Source organism: Colletes latitarsis, chromosome 14 (assembly GCF_051014445.1).
Source record: "Colletes latitarsis isolate SP2378_abdomen chromosome 14, iyColLati1, whole genome shotgun sequence".
In the NCBI taxonomy this organism is placed as follows: domain Eukaryota; kingdom Metazoa; phylum Arthropoda; class Insecta; order Hymenoptera; family Colletidae; genus Colletes; species Colletes latitarsis.
The window spans coordinates 27,330,430-27,352,202 of NC_135147.1; the positions used below are offsets into that span (position 1 = coordinate 27,330,430).

Genomic DNA, 21,773 nt, shown 5'->3' on the forward strand with positions numbered 1-21,773 from the left:
ACTGCCCCTCTACATACGCACCTTAATGCACAGACGCACGTACGTGAGCTCCGCGCTTCGGGTAGCTTCGGATAACTTCGGAAATTTAAAGAAGATGGCGACTGTGAGCCTTTTCTTCTCGCCCTCGGAACAGCTGAAACTTGATTTGCGTCAACCGGCTCACGATTACGAGTTTAATAGTTCACATTCGCCTTCTTTCTCAAATCCTCGAAGCTGTCCGAAGAATCGGGGCTCGCGTGCATTAGTGTGTGTAAGTAGAGGGGCTGTTTCCTCTGGTCACCGGTCTACCGTCTGGTAACACTGAACGCACAATAAAATGGCCTACGTCAAGGGGCACGCCTTCTATATTTCCACCAAAGGATAAATATTTTTTAATTTAAAAACACTCCAATGTGCGAACATTATTTCGTTCTATTCGAATAAACTTTTATCGTTAGTTTTATTAATAAATTAGAAAAAATAATATTTGAATGCAAATATATATAATTACATTTTGTTTACAATATATACAAAAGTTTAAGAAGGTATTTGCATTGGTATTATTTACATAAAATGTAATTTATTCTTAGTATCGCATTATACATTAAAAGAACTGTATTTCACATTATACAAAAGTTTTAATAATAACATATTACAGATAAATGTTAACTTATATTACTATGTCAATGGACTTTAGGCTTTGCAGATTTTATTTTCTTTAATTTCTTAAGACCATTGATGTTCGATTTCAATAGATTCCAATACGCTTGCTGAAATTTATTTACATCCTTGGAATGAATCTGAAATACCAAATATATACGATTTATGCTTCATTCTTCTTTGATTGTGCAAAGAACAAAGTACGAATTCGTAGAATGATACGTACAATGGTAGAAATTTTTTTGGACCTTAAAGAAGCCCTTACTAAACAGAGAAATTCGTTTGGTGTTGGTAAGGGAGGCTTGCCTTCTCTAGGTGTCGGTTTATTGTGTCCATTAACTAAAAAGGTCAATCATAATATTTTGATAGTATTTTCAATTTTAATAATCACACGAATACTTACATCTTTTGATAGTGAGCACTACAGAACCAGAAATACGAGATTTATCAAAAAGACGTGTCAGCTCCACTAGAAACTAAAACTACAATTCATATAAAACTCTCAAAACAATAAGCATTCTAGATATTAAAAATTACCAAATCGTTTTCCAGCAGAACCATTTTGCTAAATCCAACATATGCCTTTGCAGTCTGTCAAGTATTGTTTGTTACTTTATAGGTTGAGAAGCGCATTCGTACAGTCACGCCGTGTGTTCGATAGTGTTCGATACACCACTATAGCTAACCTCAAATATTTAGTTCCAACAAATGACAAGCGTGACTATGTGACGCATTAGTATAATGGCGAGTCTATATGTGGACGACGAAACGCATGCATTCTCTATGCTCAAAGTTATAAACATTTCATTAAAATTCTATCGCACTCTAAACTTCTATCGATAACGTTGAAAATTGTTTAAATAGCATGTATTTTACAATGAATTTATAATATATAGTTTCTTTTTCGAAAAATTATATAGCATTAAGAGATCCTGTTAAAAAATAAGATGAATACCTAGCGCGCTTTGCAAATTGTAGAAACTTTTGCGGGTATTGACCGATATAAAACTTACATACTTGCGAAAGAAATTATTTCATAATGCCAATGAAACACTAATTGAAAATACAAAATTACGATGAACAGCACGATCATGCGTGTAAAAATTTGTGAAAATAATGAGTGCATTTATGAAAATAACAATAGTGTAGAGCTGAGTGAAAATAATTTGACCGACGTGATTTCTTGTTTGAAAGACATGCAAATTAAAATTAACGATTTTATAACGAGCCTCGTACAAAAACAAGATGGTTCGCTCAACGACGAAAGTAAATAACGGAAAAAAAAAAATAAAGAAAAATGTTAAAGATAATTGCACGAATTGTACGATCGAAAACTTGTGGGAACTAATCAATTTTTATCAATTTTAGATCGGCTAACGTCGGAGAGCGATTCGGATTTTGAAGGAGAGATCGAAGTTAACCCTAAGAAATGCAAATTAATCGATTAATTGTGTGGAATAATATTTTATCACTATAGAACGTTTGTATACTGTTTTGAAATAAAGTATTCACACGTATCATCGTTATATGATATGATGTATTTGTCATTTCATCTTTGTCGTTGAGTATTGTCTCTCAGAATGTTTTGTCATGATTGAAAGCAATAAATCGAAAATCAGCGAAAGAAAGTTACATCGCCAATAAAGTAAAACGCGACAGGTAAAGATGAATTTCTTGTATTGTATAAATTATATATTTAGATTAATGTGTTATATTTATTGGATTATTTATTAATTATCGGCACACTATCGTATATCTATAACATTTTAACAGTATTTTATGATTTATTAACTATCTTATTGCCTCTTAAGTTTCATATTGAAATTTTAAAAAGTTGTTTTTAACTTCTAATTTTCATTATGTTTGTAAATTATTATTTTTATAACTTTTTGCCGTGTTAATTGGGAATGTCATTTTTCTTTTTAAAGATAAAACATGTCTACTGTGCTATCGAACGAAGCCCAACTGCGTTATGTGATAGAATGGTTTCAAGAATGGTCAGAAATGCAAAGGAATGACTTCTTGAGCGTACTTTTGGAACAGTGCGAGCCCTCGGGTCTTGTTAATGGACTAGTATCCAGAATGGAGAATTTGGGGCACGCAGAAGGATCTGACAGGCCTCCAAGTCTGTTTCAATGTCGAGTAAAGCTCTTTCAAGAGTGGAGCCATAATTGGTCTCAACAAGAAAAGGATTCTTTGCTTTTGTCGATTAAAAATACTGATCCTGCATTTGCAGAAAAATATGAAGAGAAACTGTCAGCTTAAGTGAGTTAAAAAAAAATATCACAAATAAACATCTTAGAATAATTAATATTTCATAGTGTTGTGGAAAATGTAAACTTCTTTTATTTATTTAATTAGAAGTAAAAGAAAATTACATTTTAAATGAAAAGGCAAATGATCAAAGTATAATAGATTTTGTTACTTTTATTTATATATTTAATATTATTGAATTTGGAAGTAGAATAATGTAAAAGATAATTTATACTATTGAAACACTTTATAACAATTTTAACAATAATGTAGAATTTGTAACATGTATACATACATTTCAACACTGTTCAATAATATTCATTTTTTATAGCATTCGTTTCATTCTTACATTTTTCTAAGTAAGGAAAGAGGTATTAGTACTATGTTTGGATTTAAGTATAATAATTACAAATGATTAATAAAGATGTATTATTTTACTTATGAAAATAGACATATTTTATGAAGTGTTTAAATGTTATTTATTATTATACATATATTCGTAATTTGAATAAACTTTTCCAAATGCTGCAATTATTGCACTTTTTAATCTTATAACTATGTTATGCATACTTCATTTAATTTTGCAATTGTACTATTTAATTAAGGTACAAATTAGTTCTAAATTATAATATTTAATTAGACAAATAGTTATGGAATGCAATAAGAAAGTCAACGTTTTTAGTTTATACTTAGAGTCATTTTAAGAGCTTGTATAAAATTTCTAAAATTACAGTTTTCCCGACTACAGTTTTAAAATTATAGTACAAATATTTCGTAATAGTAATGAATAAAAACGGAGGAACTTATTGCCTCTTACGTACTTCTATAATACATCTTAAAATTATGACTTTGGTTCTTGTTGAAGCCATTTTATACATATTGCTTTAATAGCATTTTGACCGAGCCTATCAGATTCTTTTAAAATTTTTCTTATATCTTGTGCTCGTGAATGCTTAACAGCTAATAGGTATGCAGCTTTCAGATGCTTGCATTCGATATATGCATTTATCTAGAAATAAAAAGAATAAGAAAATATATCGAAAAAATTAACGAATTAGTATGTATAGTATAATTTTACTTTGAGTTCTATGTCAGTTATTAATCTGACAAGGTTCTGGACATCATTTTTTAAACTTGATTCTGGCTTACTGTGCAAATTATTCAATAACAATTTCACACAATGGGTCAAAACGTAATCCGATATGATATACGAATTTGGAATACCAGATGTATGACAACATTTAATTAATTGCTCTATTGCAGAAACGTTGTTCCCAAGTGTCAAGATATGACCAGTTAAAGAATACACTTTTTGCTGCGGTAGATTATAATCTGAAATAATACAAATTATTTACATGATCTACAAGGTAGTTAAATTACGTTTAAATCACTGAAAAAGACCTTGCATTATTCTAAACGCTATTCCGAATCCTTCTTCAACATTACGTCCACAGAGTATGGCTAGAACAGTTAAATCAATTTTCTGCTGTTGATTGCCAAATAAAGTTGGCAATTCTATCGCGTGACCATTATCACAATCCTTGCCTGGAAATAAATTAAAAAACTGAATGGGAGACCTTCCTTCTTTTTCACAAGTTGCTAAATACTTTGCAATTTCCATTTGTCTGCAGATCGTATTAATGTGTTTATCTATTTCCGAAGGTTCCATTTCCATTGTTAAAATTCCTTGATTGCTATGCATAGAACTTGTGCTCTTTTTTCTTCTTCGATTTAACGTTTCGACTTGCAGTTCAGATTCCAAGTGCTTCTGGGCGTCGAGTAAGAAATTTTTTCTGATACAGAAATCTGTATAATTGCTTACTTCGTTGCAGTAAAAACGAATACATGTCATTGCAGCTCGAATAGAGTCTTTCATAAATAACTGCAACTGATACAGAATGTTCAAGTATTGTCTCCTTTCTAGACTGTGGCACACGCATATCAAATACTTCTTCCAAATTAGCAAATTTTGATCCCTGTTTTTCATAGCTTCGTGAAGTTTTCCAGTAGTTCCGTTTTTCAAACAATATAAATAGATCGCATTGAAGAATAAATCGGGTTCTAAATCATTTTCTAAAGTGAAAGTGAGGCATTCGTTAAATTGTTCATGTTTCAGAAAGAATTCTAAAATTGAATTGTAACTTCCATAAGTTAATAAATAATAAAGACTTTCGTAGTAGTAAACGTCCTGCATGACCGAAGATGCATTTTTAACAATGAATTGCCTTTGATTCGTCATTTTCAGGTTTCCAAAATTACTTAATACATCTTGTAAAGCCATAGACTTATATTGATGAAAATGTTGTACATGTTGTTTGTATGTACTCAAGTTATTTAACATTTGTAAAATCTCTGAAAGCAATGGTGGATCTTTTAACGGGCGACTTTTTGAAAATTCTCCTCTTCTTATGCATAGTTCGTCCATTGTAAATTCATTGTCCTCGTCAATTTTATTCTCACTTGTCAATTTTCGATTTTCTCTTTTGTCCGACGTAGTCGAGTCTTTGGAATATGATAAAAGTACCCAATCGTCGATATCTTCGAATTGAATTTTGTCAAGGCAATGGCAAAATTTGTCTCGTGCTTGATCAAAGTATCCCATTTTCAAACATGCTTTACCCCAAGTTACCCAGACACCTTGTGTATCCAATCCCGCTTTAGTACTTACATCTAGGGCAAGGATCCATTGTTCTTTTTCAATTAGAAGATCCCTAAACTGTCTGAAGGTACGTTCTTTCAAATCGTCGGAGGGCAGAAGGTATAAACAATCGGACTGGATAAAACTGGCAATAAGATCTACTTGCGATAAAAAACGATCACAGTGTGCTAATCCAGTACTAAGGCCAAGTTTTGCACATTTCACTTTTGCGGCAATTAATAGGGAACGTATCATTTTAATTATTACAGTATGGTCTACTTCTGGATTTACTTTTCCCCCGCTTACAGGTTGCAAGAGATGTTTTATCTCATCGCAACGATCTAATAAAAAGCTGAAACAATAAATTTTCTATTGAAAAAATTTAGAGAATTTCTATATAAATATATGTATAAATATTTATTACCTAGTGTATGTTTTATGGTCAGAGTATAAGTTGAGGATAGCCAAGCACAAAGAAATGTTTGGTGCGTACTCGAACGAAAACTCTTCTCTAATAGTTTGATTATGCTTTTGATCTTTCGTTAATTGCCAATAATCAAACATTTCGCTACTCGAAGTAGACTGTGCTCCGTGATGGGCTTGCATTTGTAACACTGTCTGTTGTTTGCAATCATTGCATACACGCACAAGTACAGAGGGCGGATATCCAGAAACGTGCATGCGATGTTGAGAACACTGAGCACAGATAACACGACCACATCTACGACAATGGTGTCGTCTGTTAAACATCGAAAATATAACGATTTTGCAACAGCTGCACTCTGTGGCCTGTTAAACAGCGAAAAGTTAAACAAGTTTAAATACCAAGCTACACAAAAAAGCTTGCACATCGTTTTTGTGTTGTACCTTATCATTAGGTATCCATTCTTCTTTAGTGGGAACTAGAATAGGCATTACAAATTTAATATTTTCCGTTTTCGAAACAGAATGTTGTACATTCTTTGATTTGCTTTCAATGTTATCGCATTGTAAAGATACACGACAATCCAACGACTTTTGAGCATAGAATTTTATAATTTCGTCAAAGCTACTTCTTGAAATGTCCACTTGTTGCAATTTATCTTGAATTTTATTCAATATTTTTTGGATACTTTCAAACTTACAATTCATCAACAACTGTTCTAACATTAACAATGGTTCTTTTATAAGGTGAATATATAATGATCTTTCTTGAGACTTTAACATGTGTAAGATATCGATTCCTATTATGGTTCTTCTATATTTTATGGTTTCTGTTGCTTTACAATACTCTAATAAATAATTGCAAATAAATTGAAGAGAGTCAATAGATTCTAATTTTTTTAACACAGTTTTGCATAGCTTGACCGACTGATTCAAAGGTAATGCATGAAGAAACTGAAATAAAAAACCGCATTAGTTAAAGTAATCGGATCGTGCAATTTGTAATATACTCATTTTTTAAATATCCTTCAAAGTACCTTTAATGTCTGTTTAAAGTTTGGAGATTCATTTTTTAAAAGACCTATCAAGAAATCTTGCATCACAGAGGGGTGTATTTCTAAAGAGAATGCTTGACACTCTAACCACTCTAAACATAGTTCAAATTTATCTGCGTTTATTAATATCTTCATAATTTCAAATGCATCAACTTTTTCTGTGCAGTAAGCAACGTCATACCAATTACCGTTGGATTTCATCACGCAATACGGAAACATTTTATGAAAAACAAATACTCTGTGCAGGATTTCATTTAACTGTGATCTACAGTGCGTAGGTAATTTGTACCTGTCCGCGTGATGTACTGCGTAAAGTAAAGCACCTTCGCAAACATTTATATGCCATTTATTGATATTGTATAGTACTGTTTGACACAAAACATACACATCTTTAATTTGATACACGTATTGCAATATCTCTTCATCCAATTCAATATCTTTCTTTGAAACTATGTAACTGAGAACTTTGTCTTTAAAACATTCAAGTTCTGTACTTTTAATTAGATTATCTGGCAAGGCGTTTATAAGCTTCAAGCAATTATACCATTCATTTTCTTCTAATGCGTTTTCAAAATGAAACCACATTTTTTGTATCGGTATCGTTTCGAGTATAGCCGCAAGAGTTTGATTATTTTCAAACAATGATTTCATTTCAATGATCCACGACGAACTTAAAAGATTTTCAAGACAAGCAGTACGTTTCAGATTATCACAGTTATTTTCTAGAATAGTTGGATTCTCATTGTATATTCTTTGTAAAAGATAAGAAACAACCCAACAATGTCCTTCCAAGTATTGTAATAAACTCGATCTTACGATACGAGTTTCCCATACATCATTCTGTCGATTGATCTGCTTTTGGCGACATACGTTCGAACAATTTGTATACTTCAATATTACATCATACAAATAGAAAGGCGCGATATATTGTATAACTATGTCTCTTTTAGAGAGCTTAAAGTAATCGTCTACTGAGAATATATTATCGCCGTTATCAATGTCATTCGAATTACAGTTGTATTTTTGAGATACGAAATTTTGATATTGTTTCGTGATATCGGGTAAAAAAATTACTTTTTGATTTTCTGTGTTCTCTGAAGGTTTTTCAAGTTTCGATGAATAATAATCAAGATATTCGTGAAAAGCATTGCTTAGATCTTCGTTTAACGATTTCGCATTACAGACCTAGGAAAACAAGTATTTTAATAAATTAATTACAAGACATAATTACGAAACGAACGACAACTTACTCGAATACAAGGTGTTCCATATAATTCATTAGCCATCATAAAGATCACTCTTGGGTCATGAGTAATGTCTAAATCTTGCCATACAGGTTCATTGAGTTCTTCGAGTTGGAGAAAGAATTTATCGTTTAGCATAATATTATTTAGCAATTTTGATCTAAGCGCAGCAAGCGTTACTAGACCTAAATCGCCGATCAAATAACCAATCGACATCAATGAGATTGCATGTTGTAAATTATTAAAAGGAGGATGATGTGCCCAGATAGTCAAAGTAGTATGTAAAAACATGAGGTTCCACATATTCAGAAGAAAAGTTAATGTTTCATCGCCCATAGATAATTCGCTCAAATCTAGGTTTATAAGACGGGTCGTTTTACTCAGTACATCTTGAATATCAGAATGCTTGGAAATAGTTTTGCAAATGTCGTGGCTTAAATAAAATTGATCCAAATTTAAATTTTGTAAAATTTCCAGCAATTCCGTTAATATCTCTGAAACGCATCGATTTGGTCCTTCTGTTTTATAATTTAAATCCTGCAATAGCAATAATTATTTTGTGTTCCTTATAACTTTCTCAAAATATAGTAAAATCGTTAAAAAAAATTGATACATACCGATTTATACGATGCTTTATTTAAAATGATGCAACCATTTTCTTTATTATCGATAGTGTACTTCGTACTTTTTTCATAAACCAGTCTAGGACAAGCATTTGTAAGAATGCTGTATACTAAATTAAATTGTAAATTGTGTGCAACCGTTTCAAGCTTATTTGGCTCAATTTTAAGTTCAAATAATTGATAACCAAAGTAATAAGGCAATGAAATTTTTAACAAATCAGAAACTGTAAGTATTGATTGGTCGGTTGGAATAATTGTATGCAGAAGTTGTAAATGGGAGAAGATATTTTGCATATATTTCTCTGTTCCATTGGAAATAACAGCCATTTTGCCAATTATTTTTAAACCCGGTAAATAATTACTGTGTTTCAATATTTTATTGATTGTATTTTTATTTGCCTGAGTCTCTTTAAATTCGTGGTATTTAATCGCAATATCAGTCCAAAAGTCATCTTTCTCTTTATATTCATGTATGGCCAGTGAAATCTTTGCATCGCAAAGTATATTTTCTACCGAGAACTTTTCTTTTGTTTCATATAACAATTGATATATCTTGGAAAAGAAATGTGCATATTCAGTATTGTCAAACGTTTTACACAATTTCAAATACTTCATTGCAACTTCGAAAAACTGATTTGAACTAGAGTAAATTTGGCTCATAGTTAAAGCCAGATCCAATACACATATTGTTAACATTTCATTGCCACTAACAATGTCTGTGTTCAACATTCGCAAATTAATTTCTTGAGATGCCAAAAATGTTTCAAGTTGACTGGTTTGTTTAGAAGAGTGTACACCTTTCTGTGCAATTAATCTTATATTCTGTGAAAATATGATAATTTTAGTATCAAATATTTTGCTTATAGATAAAATTAACTAATCTGTAGACTATACCTCCAATGTAGAAAATTGTGCATTTTCTTTCGATTGATTTTTATCTTTTAATGTATTTGTTTGTTTATAAATGTTTTCTCTGAACGCGTGTAGTGCTTTTGAAAATTGCATTTCTCCATTTAGTTGAGAATCCTTTATGCGAGATTTCTACAACATAAGAAGAAACCAATTGAATATGTTATTTCAGAAAATATCAATTATCTTGATGTTATTAAATGTTTCTATTTTTTCATTACCATTATATAAAGTTGCGTATTAACGACTAATAATGTTTTATCAACTGTTATTATTTACAAGTTTATTACCATATCTTGTATTTTGTATAGATTAATTTACAAGATAAAAAAGTGTTTGAGATTGCATCTGATAATAAAGACTATGATGAACAAAGTGAAAATGAAATGATTCAGCCTGCTAATCTTGCAACCATGGGACTTTACATGAAAGATGATAGCAGATACAAACCGCTACATTCTTTGGTCGAAAATTACAATAAACGTGAAATTGTGAATAAAATACAATTTGCAAATGTATTTACTCAATTGGAACCAATCATATGGGAATCCCCTAACATGGTAGAAAGAAATGATGAACCATTTATTGCTGGTTTTAAAGAAGATTTAGACAAAGTGCTTCATAATTAAGTGATAAGCTTGGTACAATAATAAAATTCTAGTTCTAATCAATACCTATTTCTAGATCATAAAAGAACAATAATCGAAATTTGTATAAAAAAATATTCCTGACGAAACGCGAGAATGATCAACGCCTGTACCAAATACCACTGAAAGAAAATAAAGAAATCGATTCTTCGATGTGGGATACTATTGAGAATATTCCCAATACTGATAATTATAAAGAAGAATTAACATCCAAGCTTCGGAAACGCGCAACTCTTAATACGAAAGTTTTTACCGCGTATAATGAAGAAACAGAATCGGGCGAAGAAATTTATGATTACGAAAAGTTTAAAAGAGAATACGAAGAAGAAATATCACAACATATAATCGTAGACAAAATGGTAAATTATACCAATGAGAATAAATCGAAAGAAACACAGAAAAGTGAATATCCCAAAGGAACACTGCAAAAGTTACTTGATTTCAAAAATTGTACGAAAACATCAAAAAAATTTGGTATTAAAGTTATCGATTGTTTAATATACAACTATGAATATGAAGATCAAACCGTGAAAAAGTCTGTACAGAAAGCATGGTTGATCATTAGAATATGGTTCCTAATTTATGTATGTCTTGCAATTCCTTGTTGGTGTCATAAAGGTAGTGCGCACGATTGAATGATTTTATCTAACAAAGGCCGTTTTAGTAATAATTTACAATAGTAACAGTGTACCATTCCATAGGTTGGTGTTGCTGTTGTTTCCGTTGCGAGTTTTGTTTTCCCAGAAGAAGGATTTTATTTGCAAAACAATATTATGCAATTAATCCTCCTGGAACATTAGCTAAAGAAGTTGAAAAGAACGAAGAGACACAGGAATTTATTACATACGAACCTACTGAATTTGAAGAAAATGCATTCGAACAATTTGAAGCCACAATAAGAAATATATAAATCCATATACATCGATCAAATTACCTCAATAATATCCTGTGCTGTTGTATAATCATTTTTCCACAAACATTGTATAACTAGGCTTTCTTTAGTTGCTAACATAAAGTTAACAAATAATGGTTTATATACGGTATCTTTGGTTGATGTGGTATTTGCTGTAAATGTTATATTCTTAGGATATTTTTGCCATTTAGTGTTATTATGTATCAATTCTGATTCAGAGCTACTATCAGATCTAACTTTCGTTTCATCTAAAGTGTTACCCTCTTGGTAAAAAAGTATATTTTCTTTGAAACGATTCAAAATCGATTTTCCATCTAATAGAACATTAGGCTTAGTTACATTTTTATTTGCAACTTTAGATATATTATCCTCTTCTGTAAACTGTGGGTTTGTATAAATTTCTAATCTCCATTTAGCATCTGTTATTATCGCATCGATAGAAGAGATGCCCCTTTGAATTTGCTCTTCTTCTTCTGTAGATACATCTTTATTTTTCATTTTCATGAATTCGATTTCTGTGACTGAGATAATCTCTTTTAAATGAAATAACATATCCTTTATGGCATATTTATTACAAATGAAACCTTTTAAGCTCTGTTCGACTCGTTTCTTTTCAAATCTTAATTGTTTATTCAAAGTACTCGTATTATTCTTGTCATAATTTTTTTTAGTATGATCAAAGTCTTCGTATCGCAAGAAAAGTAACGAAAATATATCTTTTACAACTTGTACACGCAAACTGAGAGGATACAAAATTTGTAGATAATATTTCATATCAGAGAAATGACTTGTAATAATGTTTTGATTTACAGTGTAAGTATCATATAATAAAATAGCTTTCAGAGCATTTAGCATGCTATAGTATGCATAGAAGATATTTTTAGATTCGCAAAGGTCTTCTAATAAATTTTCTATTTTATCATACTCTTGTTCGTGTATATCTGTCGTCATTTTCAATACCGAAAAACTATTAAAATCTAGTAAAAAATTAAATATCTGTTTTATAGATATTTCTTGTTCAAATGTGTCAATGGATTTAATTGTCTCATCAATTTCAGTGTCATTATCTCTCGTAAAATTTTCTTTTGTCCAATTCAAGATGTATTCCACAATTTTAACATATTTCTTTAACGTAATGTCGAGTTCTTGTAGCGTACGCTCATAAGACATATTAAAATCACATTTAGACATTAAAAATTTAATCGAATCACATATAAAGTATCCATTTTCTTGAATTTTATCAGGAAATACGAAATTCTGAACGGAATCGTTTAAAATTTTAAACAATAAAGCTGCCCAAAAAGTCTTTGTCAGTTTATAGGATAATATCGATGAAATATTATCATACTTTTTATTCATCATTAAAACATAACACATGTCCTGGAAGAAAGATAATATTAGATAAAAATAATATTATGATTTCCATTATAATATTAACTAAATACTTATTATGCTATCACCTACCAAAATATCTATAACCCAGTGTTGTTTTGTGTTAGTTATCCTTTTCATAAGATTATTCTTATTTATAAATGGTGTAGAGTTAGAACCACAATTAAATAATCCTTCTTGAATTTTTAATACATCGTTCAGATTATTAACAATTTTAGAATGCCCATAAATTTCATTGAGAAAGATGCACCACTCATTAAAAAGCTTTATCTCTGGTTTTGAATACAATACAAGGTCAATATCTTGAATGTTACATGTTTTTAAAAGCATAGGAAAATACCATCTTGACAATTCGATTGTATTAGATTCAAGTATGTTCATTTTTGAAATAACACATAATACACATCCAACAGAATTGTCATTTATTAATTTCGATTCTAACATTTCTTTTACAAGAAACAAATATAAATCTTGTAGACTGGAAACAATAGTAATTGACTTATTAATATATGCAAATAATAATTCATTAATGATCCAACATACAACAGTCGAATTGTTATAAATATTTTGTCGTAGAAATGCAAAACACTCTTCGTGCATTTTCTCAAAGATTTCTGAATTTGTTTGTTCTGAACTACTTTGGTAAATCGATAATAATCCCTATAAAACACATGAAATGAAACATGTTATACATGTAACAGAAATACGATTAACAATTAAAATAAATGAATCAATTTTTAAAATACCTGTTGTACATGCATTGTCATATTTTTGCATAATTGTAAAGCATACATCATTTCTACATAACTGTGTTGTTTCTTTATATTTTCGACGTCTGTAAAATCTACATTGTTGACAAGCTTCTGCAATAATATTTGAGTAATCCATTTATGGTGACTTTTACTTTGCAGATGACTGAAAAATATTTAACAAATAAAATGGATATCTTATATTGTACTTATTATTATACTTACATTAAGTTTCTAAACAAAGTCTGAGATTCAACAAAATCTACAACGTCACTTTGAGAAGAGAGAGATTTATCATTAGCATTTCCTTCATAAACAACAAGAGATGTATACCATAATTTCGACAGTATACATTCATTTATTTTCAGCGTTACTTCTTGATTTGTCATGTTTTCCAAAATTAGTTTACATAGCGTGAAGTAAGAAACGAAATACGCATTCTTTCAGCAAAACATTCATCAACTGTTGATGATCAACATCGTACGGGACGTCGTGTCATACGACTCGTATGTTTACCAGATTACAGCCCTAACTTTTACGAAATCTTTCACCAGATATGTCAGATTCACTGATCTCTGCAGGCTGACCCATTTAATCGAACCAAATTTTGATATCAAAAAATGTTTCACATAAAAATTGAATGGTTCTGAGAGCCGCATAATCTAATGTGTCATTATATATTTATCATAAAACAATATTGTAACGAAGAAAACAAAAAATCACTAGCCCATATTGTCGCGTTTATTCCGTTTATACGCATGAAAATCGTTTAATCATCGCTCTCACTTGCAGTACTTGTACACCAATGAACATCACAATCGACAATGGAGTGCATGTACGTATCTCTCTGAATTGAGGTTTTCTAAGCTTGGTTTGTACTGAAATTGGCGATCATCGGTGATTTTCCTTTTAAACGGTAATAATTACTATGCAGTGAACATCGATGCATTGACAGTTGCGATCGTTCATTCATATTCTAGTTCCATGTGCGACTGCGGATATATGTACCAACAGATTTTCTTTGGACCTTTCAGAATTAATGTATCAAATATGGCCACTGGAATGCAAAACATGACTCGTTAAAAATGAAGAAAAATCAGCAAGTTGTTACTGACTCGACAATGTACATGATTTTGCATTACATCGTGTGCTCTTCTGTGGGATACATGTGTCTAACCTATATCATATCCTTGTGATAATACGTTTAAATAATTATGAACGAGGACAGTGAAAATATTTTTAATTACAAAAATTTTAAGAGTAAAAGAACCATGGATTCGTCAACTGGGCATGTCAAAATTGAATTTCAAAGGAAACCCAAGTACAATAAGTTGTTACCTTATGTAAATGATTTAGAGGCGGAATCGCAGGTTTTATTAGCCGAGATTAAAGCAAATTTAGGACGAGCTGTTATTCTTCGTGAAATGCAGCCAGGCTGTGTTCTTTGGGTTACCAGATTACGCGAGTAAGTACATATTTTAAAAATTACTTAATTATTTGAAAAGAAATATTTAATCTATTATTAAAAAGAAAAAATTTTTTTATTGAAAAGATTCAATAAGAACATTATCTAATACGATTATAAAACATTATATAAATATGAATTCTGCGTGTATTTATTATAGGTACATAAAGATATATGGAATGGAATTTAGTAAAGAAGATCATATTTTATTTGTAAAATTAATGTATGAACTGGTTACAATTCCAGAACTTGAACCATTTTTAGTGAGTCGATTTAGTTTTACATTAATTTTATTATTAAAGTAAGTTTGATTGGATTTTTACGTATAATCTTGTCACTGGTTTCAATGCTTAAATTTACCATTGTTATTATATTTTTAGGAAGAAAAGATTAATATCTCCCGATGAGTTAGAACTTCCATGGAGACCTCTGTACGAATTAGTCGACCATGTGAGAAAGAACGAAGAAAGTTTCATCAGAATGTATCGTTCTTTTGCTTGTTTGTCAGATAAATTAAACATACTTGTACATGCTGTGAAAATTTATTTTCCTGTAAGTTATTATTTGTTTTCTAATAAGTCAGTGAAAGAACAGAGATTAATGTTTTTATAATAGTTGAGCGCAACACAGGAAATATTAGATGAATTGAGACCAACTTTCTACCCTCTCAATTCCATAACGATGTCTATCAGTTTGGAAACATTAAAGAAGTTCTTACCAGTTCAGTTACCTCCCAAATATCATTCGATTGGACACGAACTATGGTTTGACGAAATTATGTCATTATGGGAAGTTTGTCATAATGCACCAATTTGGGAAAATGATATGATGTGGTTAATGGCAAGGCTGGCTTCTCATAACATTGGATATATAAATTGGGAACCGCATATTCCATTAATGTTCACTAGGTTCGTGCGATGCTTAAGGCTTCCAGTGTCGTACAATCAAGTACAAAGATGTAAACATCACAAAATAGATACTTCTTCTATGGCCATATGGATAACAGCAGTTCTGGTAGGACTTTATCTAGCATCGATTCTAACTAGATTTAAACGAATTAAATCTAATTTTGTGTATCGTGTCATATTTTTAGGGGCATGGTTCGTCTACGCAAATGTATCTTGACAAATTTTTAAAAACTATAGAAACATATTTTCATCCAGCCAACACTGGTCGTTGGTTGGGAAAATTAAAGGAGATCCTTGTAGAGCTTCCATATCACTTTGTCAAACGTTTGCACATGTAAGGATCGTTGTACTTTTTAAAATATACTTTTTACAATGTTTTTCCAGAAATTAACACGTATCTTACTAACACTATAGGGAACGACACGCAAAACAAACATGGGAAACGCCCGTTCCCGACGAGTACAAATTAACGGACAGCGATATTGATGCATTTGTCAAAAGCATGATGCCAATAACTATGACGGCTATGTTTAGCAAGTTATGTGTTAACAGTGCCTCTCAAGCATTGCAACATCTTGCCACTATGAGGCCCAGTTTAGTTATCCCAGATGTTTTAGAGAGAGTATCTTCTACATTGGACTCTCTTACAGCAGAACCATATAAATTGAATGCTACATTGAGTTACATGGCAGCTATAGCTAGACCAATGGCAGAAGGGTCTAGTAATATAAACGAAGGTACGGATTGTACTTTTGTTGTATGCTATTTGAATTTACTAATCGTTCTTCTGCTTCGTTTAGGTTATACGTATCCAGAAGGACCAACGCATATTCTACCATTACTATTTTTACTTTTACCTAGCATTGATCCAAACGATATGGAAAAATGCTTTGTTGCTTTTCGACTTATTAAAATTTATGCTACTTACATACCTATCGTGGACCCTTCTAAACTAAGTACAATAACAGACGAGGAAGAAAGGATCTTTTACGAGACAGTAGCATCGAGATTTGAAGACTTTCTTTTACAATTTATGGACAGAGTATTCTCTTTGGTAGATTCCTTTTCTTTGGAAAATGTTAGGCTGGAAACTCGTGCCGGTAACGAGAAAAGTAAATTGGAGAAAGTTACAGAATTTGTGCTGAAAGAAGTATTCGCGGTACTATTAATTCAGATTAACGACAAGATTTTTGAGTGTGCTTTGCACAAATTACGCACGTTCATAACTGAACGTATTCTTGAAACTAAAGTTGCCGGGCAACTTGTCGCCGTAGTGTGTCGAATATTTGCCTACGTTAACGGGGAGAAAACGTTACATTCGTTGTTACCTGTACTTTCGCAAACGATTTTAGACATTATTGGTGAAAGTAATGATATCGTGAAGGAAGAAAATTTAGACGGCCGCCTTTTGTACGCAATGCTGCTATTGTCTGCGATCACTTGTACATCAGGAAAGAATTTGTTACCACACGTGGATACGTTAGAAATTGTTCTTGAACGAGTGTTGGTCTTAAAATCAAGAGAAGGAAACAATTTAGCTTGCACGTTACTTAGATCTATTCTTTCTTCGTTATCTAATATGGTGCCGTATCAGTTTGAATCTACCGAAGTCATACACTGGGGTCAAACTCTGGATATTAATAGTTTGACTGTTAAATGGTACATCCCCGGTAAAGATGAAATGACCTCGTTAAATCGAATATTTTTTAAATATTTGTTGCCCGAGATAAATAAATTAGAAAAATATTGCGAAGACTGGAATACACTGACGAGGTTTGCTATTACTAAATATGATCTTTCCCTCCTTTTTAATGCACGAAATAAAACTGTCATCATGTGACGCGTGAATATATAATTGTAGAGAAGAGTTGCTGACTAGTTTGAGTATTGTAAACAGCATTATTCAAGCTTGCGAATCTGTTCTACCACTATGGGAAGAAGAACTATTACTTCCAGTAAAATCGTCTTTAAAGTGGGTGCCTTTTACACCAATGCTTGGTACGAAGGAAGAAATATCGATGCCTGATGGTAGTAATGTGAGACGTTCTATCGCAACACTTATGAGTAATGTGCAAAAAGTAATACTGAAAAATGCAGAAGACGACACAAAAAGTTTATTTGTTTTAATAAAGGTATTTATTTTAATTTACTGCTCTAGAGTAACGATTATTAAAAGAATTTAAGAAAATTTAAACGTTTAATTTTAGATTTGGAGCAGTCTTTTATTAGGAAAGATTCGTTTATCCGATACACATGAAACGAGACGCAAAAACTTTTATACTATAATGGAGATGATGAAGGATCGTCTAAAAGGGAACAAAGGACTAATAGGACCTTTTGTATTACAATCTGCAGAAATTCAACATGAAACGCGCGTCCATTCGCATACTTTTAACTTAACGAAAACACATAAAGAAATCATATTCGAATTGTTTGTATTGGCTATCAGCAGATATGCCGATGTGCGATCGCAGGCTCAATCCATTCTCTCTCGCGCCTTTCAACATTTATTGTACTCTTATAAGTTTATCGTTCCACGATTACTCGATGTATTGAAAAACGACACGGAAGAAAATCATGATGCGTATAAGGTAATAATAGTAATAATAATAGCAATAAAAATTAAGTAAATTTTTGTTAGAATTTACGTTAACATTTTTTTCTTTTTAACAGGGTGTTTTATATATTTTGTTTGATTCAAAAAATGATCCCATCATTATGAAACGCGACTGGAACATGCTGAGATCTTTGTGGCCAGCTGTAGTCCTTTCTAAAACGTCTGAGAAACTGTCCGTGATCCGTTTAAAGGAACATTTAGTGGAAATTATAAATAAACATTTCCCAACGATTACTATTAAACTTAAGCTACCAGAAACGTGTGCAACGCTTGCGGTTGATTTATGGGCAACTTATCCACAACCTAATCTACCTCAGCCTACTGAAGACGAAATTGAGAAAGCTTTAGGAATATTACGAGAAACCGAAGAATCGAATCTTATATCGTATAATGGTTTGGTGGATGATCTGTTCCGTGCTCTTTCGGAAAAAAATTTACATTGGCGACATCGCTTGATGACGATGAATTTTATTCGAGATCTGATTCATCCAGATCAAATGCATCCTCCAAAGGTGGTACGTTATTTCCTCGAAGCGTTAATACACGATTCATTGCAGGAAAGAAAAATTGCTATTAAAGTGGTCGCGTACATGTTGAAACAACAAAAACGAAAACATCCAAAGGTAACTATCGATTCGCCAATGTTGTCGGGCAAAAGTTCACAGCAAGAAAATCAATCTCAGATGTTAATACCAGGACGAAGATCAGACAATGTTTGGCTTCAATATAATTATGAAACGCGTCCTTTAACTGCGGAACAATGGGATGAACCTAGATTTGTACATAAGACGCATATCGGGTATTATACATGGGCAAAGAAAATAGAGATTTATGCACCCTCGTCCGAGCAACCGTGTCTAGATCCAAATATACGAAATTTAACAGACCACGAAAAAGAAATCGTTCGCTTTTTCAACGATGCGCAGAATATCGAGAAACTTATAAGATATTTCAGTCTTGAAGAGAAGAAAGGCAAAGACAAATTTAACTGTTACAAATTTCTTCTTTTCAAAGGTGTCTTTCGTAATCACGGAATATTATTTTTGAAACATTTTTTGCCACATTTACGTAAATTAGTCACGGATAAACAAGAAAGTAGTCAGAGGTGTGCTGCAGAAATTATTGCTGGAATTATTAACGGCTCAAAACACTGGCCATATAACATGGTTTGTGAAATGTGGGATTCTTTGTTACCAATTATTAAGCTTGCCCTAGCTAATTTGACGGTAGATTCTGTGATAGATTGGGGCGCGTGTTTTGCTTCGGCTCAGCAAGACAGAGATCCAAACAAGCATTATTGGTTGTTAGAATGTCTGATGGAAGAACTTCGTTTTGGTGAATCAGAGTCATCTTTCATCGAATGTGGACGTTTGTTTGTTTTGCAAATGACTCTGAACGAACAATCGTGGCGGGTTTCGGAATTATTGCACCGTCTCTTGAAACGTACAGAAGATAGATTGCTAGCAAGTCCGCTCGAAAATGTCAGAGAACGATTAGGTTCCGTTTTAGTCACAGTGTTTGCTGCAGATTTAAAGTTTCCAGAAACTCCAAACAATCAGATTACACCACGAATTGAAGATTTAATCGATAAAATAGTACCAAGATTGCAATGTCTTGTGAATGAAAGCGCAATGATTGCTGACGAAAAAGAAGAATCTCTAGCTTCGCAGGTGGTTAATGTTAAATGTAACAATTCTTTAAAGGACTCAAAGATAAATACGGAAGATCGCGAGATAGCAATTCGATTACTTAAGACAGTTTGCAAATGGATTACAAACACTGTGATTCGTTCGCAGAACGGTCTGCAGCCAGAATTTTACAGGGTATTTCCGATTATATGTCAACTGGAAAATTGCGAAGCGGACGAAGAATTAATGAAGTTATGTAAATGTACGTTGGCAATACTTGCAGAGGCATTTACATTGTCACATAATATGCAAATAGCTTTGGATGCAGTGATAAAAATGTCAAAACATATATCTTGGTGGACACGATTCACTTGCTTGCAATTTCTTCAAGTATTGGTATTTTATAATATGAGTATATTGCTAAGCAATCCAACGTGGGTCGCTTCCGTTAAAGACATAGTTCTACGTTTATTAGAAGATGAACGATTGGAAGTAAGAAAAAGCGCTGGTCAAGTTCTTAGTGGATTGTTGCATTGTACATTTATATCGGAACAAGAAACGTTGTTGGTAAGTATTTTCAAAATATTTCCAAGGCATTTTAAGAAAAAAGAATAGTTTGTACGAAGGTTTGTAATGTTTCAGGACGAATTTAAGAAACAAGCAAAAATCAAATTATGGAAGAAAGGACGTTCAAATTACGGGAATTCAGAGACTACAAGGAAAAATTTAAAAATTGACGCTATACGTATACGTCATGCAGCTATCCTAGGAATGTGTGCATTCATTCAAGCCCATCCATATGATATACCAAAATACGTCCCCTCAATTTTTGAACACCTTAGTCCTCATATGAATGATCCACAACCTATACCGGTTAGTATACAAATTTCAATTGCATCCGTATCATTTACTAGTACAAGTCTATTCATTTGCAGACGACGATTCGAGAAACTCTTGGTGATTTTAAAAGAACGCATTATAATGGATGGAAAGGCATGAACGGGTATGCTCAACATTTTACGGAAGAACAGTTAACCGTGTTACAAGATTTGACGATGCCACCATCTCATTACGCTTGATAGAACGCTTAAACTTGTATTATACGTTTCCTATGGTTGTAATAAATTTTATATGCGGAAATCGCATTGACGATCATGAACAATGTTACAGTCATGATGGACATAATTATGAAAAGAGTTACGATAACAAGAAATTTTGTAGTGATAATAATATAATAATTAGTCGTATAATGTTTAGAATATTTTCTAATTCTAACTACTGGAAATTACCCATACTTTTGAGTTTAATTTAAGACAACCGTTCAAATTCGCCGTATACTTTTTTCAACGCAAAACTTTCGTTACCATTTAATAATTCCGAATGCGTTTGTAATTCATTATGATAATGGGTGATAGTTATTATTTATTGTTATTACTGATGTAAGAATTATCATTCAAGTTTTTTTTTTATGTACTCTATAATGATTGTTGATTTTTCAAACGTTATAACATTTTTTATCTAAATAGAAACAATTTAGTGTATAGCTTAGCAGTGGTATATTCTCCAAAATCATATAGTTGTAGTTTTACTTTTTGTTTCTGAACAAAGTACCTAGTATTTTTTTTTAATGCCACCTTTAATCGTGTTATTTCGGCTATAGTAGTCGCAGC

The 21,773-nt window shown here is 31.9% G+C and overlaps 5 protein-coding genes across 5 annotated transcripts; 3 read left to right on the forward strand and 2 right to left on the reverse strand.

The window, feature by feature from the left end:
- Positions 1 to 111: 111 nt before the first annotated feature.
- LOC143350075 (uncharacterized protein C14orf119) lies at positions 112 to 3,365 on the forward strand. The gene is made up of 3 exons (XM_076781873.1): positions 112 to 250; positions 2,008 to 2,298; positions 2,568 to 3,365. The coding sequence occupies exon 3, from the start codon at positions 2,575 to 2,577 to the stop codon at positions 2,902 to 2,904; it is 330 nt and encodes a 109-aa protein (XP_076637988.1). The 5' UTR covers positions 112 to 250; positions 2,008 to 2,298; positions 2,568 to 2,574; the 3' UTR covers positions 2,905 to 3,365.
- Srp14 (signal recognition particle 14) lies at positions 540 to 1,326 on the reverse strand. The gene is made up of 4 exons (XM_076781874.1): positions 1,177 to 1,326; positions 1,043 to 1,115; positions 866 to 978; positions 540 to 779 (listed from the first exon to the last, which is right to left on the reverse strand). The coding sequence occupies exons 1-4, from the start codon at positions 1,198 to 1,200 to the stop codon at positions 663 to 665; spliced, it is 327 nt and encodes a 108-aa protein (XP_076637989.1). The 5' UTR covers positions 1,201 to 1,326; the 3' UTR covers positions 540 to 662.
- A 50-nt stretch (positions 3,366 to 3,415) lies between the features above and the next one.
- Sptz (zinc finger FYVE-type containing 26 spastizin) lies at positions 3,416 to 14,297 on the reverse strand. The gene is made up of 13 exons (XM_076781862.1): positions 13,711 to 14,297; positions 13,483 to 13,651; positions 12,809 to 13,396; positions 11,366 to 12,724; positions 9,770 to 9,916; positions 8,870 to 9,697; positions 8,259 to 8,789; positions 6,991 to 8,193; positions 6,398 to 6,907; positions 5,955 to 6,319; positions 4,294 to 5,882; positions 3,971 to 4,224; positions 3,416 to 3,901 (listed from the first exon to the last, which is right to left on the reverse strand). The coding sequence occupies exons 1-13, from the start codon at positions 13,872 to 13,874 to the stop codon at positions 3,734 to 3,736; spliced, it is 7,875 nt and encodes a 2,624-aa protein (XP_076637977.1). The 5' UTR covers positions 13,875 to 14,297; the 3' UTR covers positions 3,416 to 3,733.
- On the forward strand, positions 9,912 to 11,401 carry LOC143350074 (uncharacterized). The gene is made up of 2 exons (XM_076781872.1): positions 9,912 to 11,049; positions 11,133 to 11,401. The coding sequence occupies exons 1-2, from the start codon at positions 10,584 to 10,586 to the stop codon at positions 11,339 to 11,341; spliced, it is 675 nt and encodes a 224-aa protein (XP_076637987.1). The 5' UTR covers positions 9,912 to 10,583; the 3' UTR covers positions 11,342 to 11,401.
- A 22-nt stretch (positions 14,298 to 14,319) lies between the features above and the next one.
- On the forward strand, positions 14,320 to 21,353 carry LOC143350069 (proteasome activator complex subunit 4A). Its single transcript, XM_076781863.1, has 13 exons — positions 14,320 to 14,401; positions 14,520 to 14,950; positions 15,111 to 15,251; positions 15,331 to 15,502; positions 15,566 to 15,964; positions 16,044 to 16,192; positions 16,273 to 16,595; positions 16,659 to 17,631; positions 17,720 to 17,990; positions 18,066 to 18,449; positions 18,532 to 20,670; positions 20,746 to 20,976; positions 21,039 to 21,353. Exons 2-13 carry the CDS (start codon positions 14,700 to 14,702, stop codon positions 21,180 to 21,182), a joined length of 5,577 nt encoding a protein of 1,858 aa, XP_076637978.1. The 5' UTR covers positions 14,320 to 14,401; positions 14,520 to 14,699; the 3' UTR covers positions 21,183 to 21,353.
- Positions 21,354 to 21,773: the final 420 nt, after the last annotated feature.

Bases quoted from the DNA above. Each gene is read 5' to 3' on its own strand.
- Srp14 (XM_076781874.1), bottom strand. From the start codon at position 1,200: ATGGTTCTGCTGGAAAACGATTTG. The intron at 1,116-1,176 runs GTAATTTTTAAT...TTGTAGTTTTAG, and splicing joins TTCTGCTGGAAAACGATTTG to TTTCTAGTGGAGCTGACACG. The intron at 979-1,042 runs GTAAGTATTCGT...TGACCTTTTTAG, and splicing joins AGTGCTCACTATCAAAAGAT to TTAATGGACACAATAAACCG.
- LOC143350075 (XM_076781873.1), top strand. From the start codon at position 2,575: ATGTCTACTGTGCTATCGAACGAAGCCCAACTGCGTTATGTGATAGAA.
- LOC143350074 (XM_076781872.1), top strand. From the start codon at position 10,584: ATGTGGGATACTATTGAGAATATTCCCAATACTGATAATTATAAAGAA. The intron at 11,050-11,132 runs GTAGTGCGCACG...ACCATTCCATAG, and splicing joins TCCTTGTTGGTGTCATAAAG to GTTGGTGTTGCTGTTGTTTC.
- Sptz (XM_076781862.1), bottom strand. From the start codon at position 13,874: ATGACAAATCAAGAAGTAACGCTGAAAATAAATGAATGTATACTGTCG. The intron at 13,652-13,710 runs GTAAGTATAATA...AATATTTTTCAG, and splicing joins ACTTTGTTTAGAAACTTAAT to TCATCTGCAAAGTAAAAGTC. The intron at 9,917-11,365 runs GTAATTTGATCG...CTTATGTTGTAG, and splicing joins CAGCACAGGATATTATTGAG to AAATCTCGCATAAAGGATTC.
- LOC143350069 (XM_076781863.1), top strand. From the start codon at position 14,700: ATGAACGAGGACAGTGAAAATATTTTTAATTACAAAAATTTTAAGAGT. The intron at 15,252-15,330 runs GTAAGTTTGATT...TTATATTTTTAG, and splicing joins ACATTAATTTTATTATTAAA to GAAGAAAAGATTAATATCTC. The intron at 17,991-18,065 runs GTATTTATTTTA...GTTTAATTTTAG, and splicing joins GTTTATTTGTTTTAATAAAG to ATTTGGAGCAGTCTTTTATT.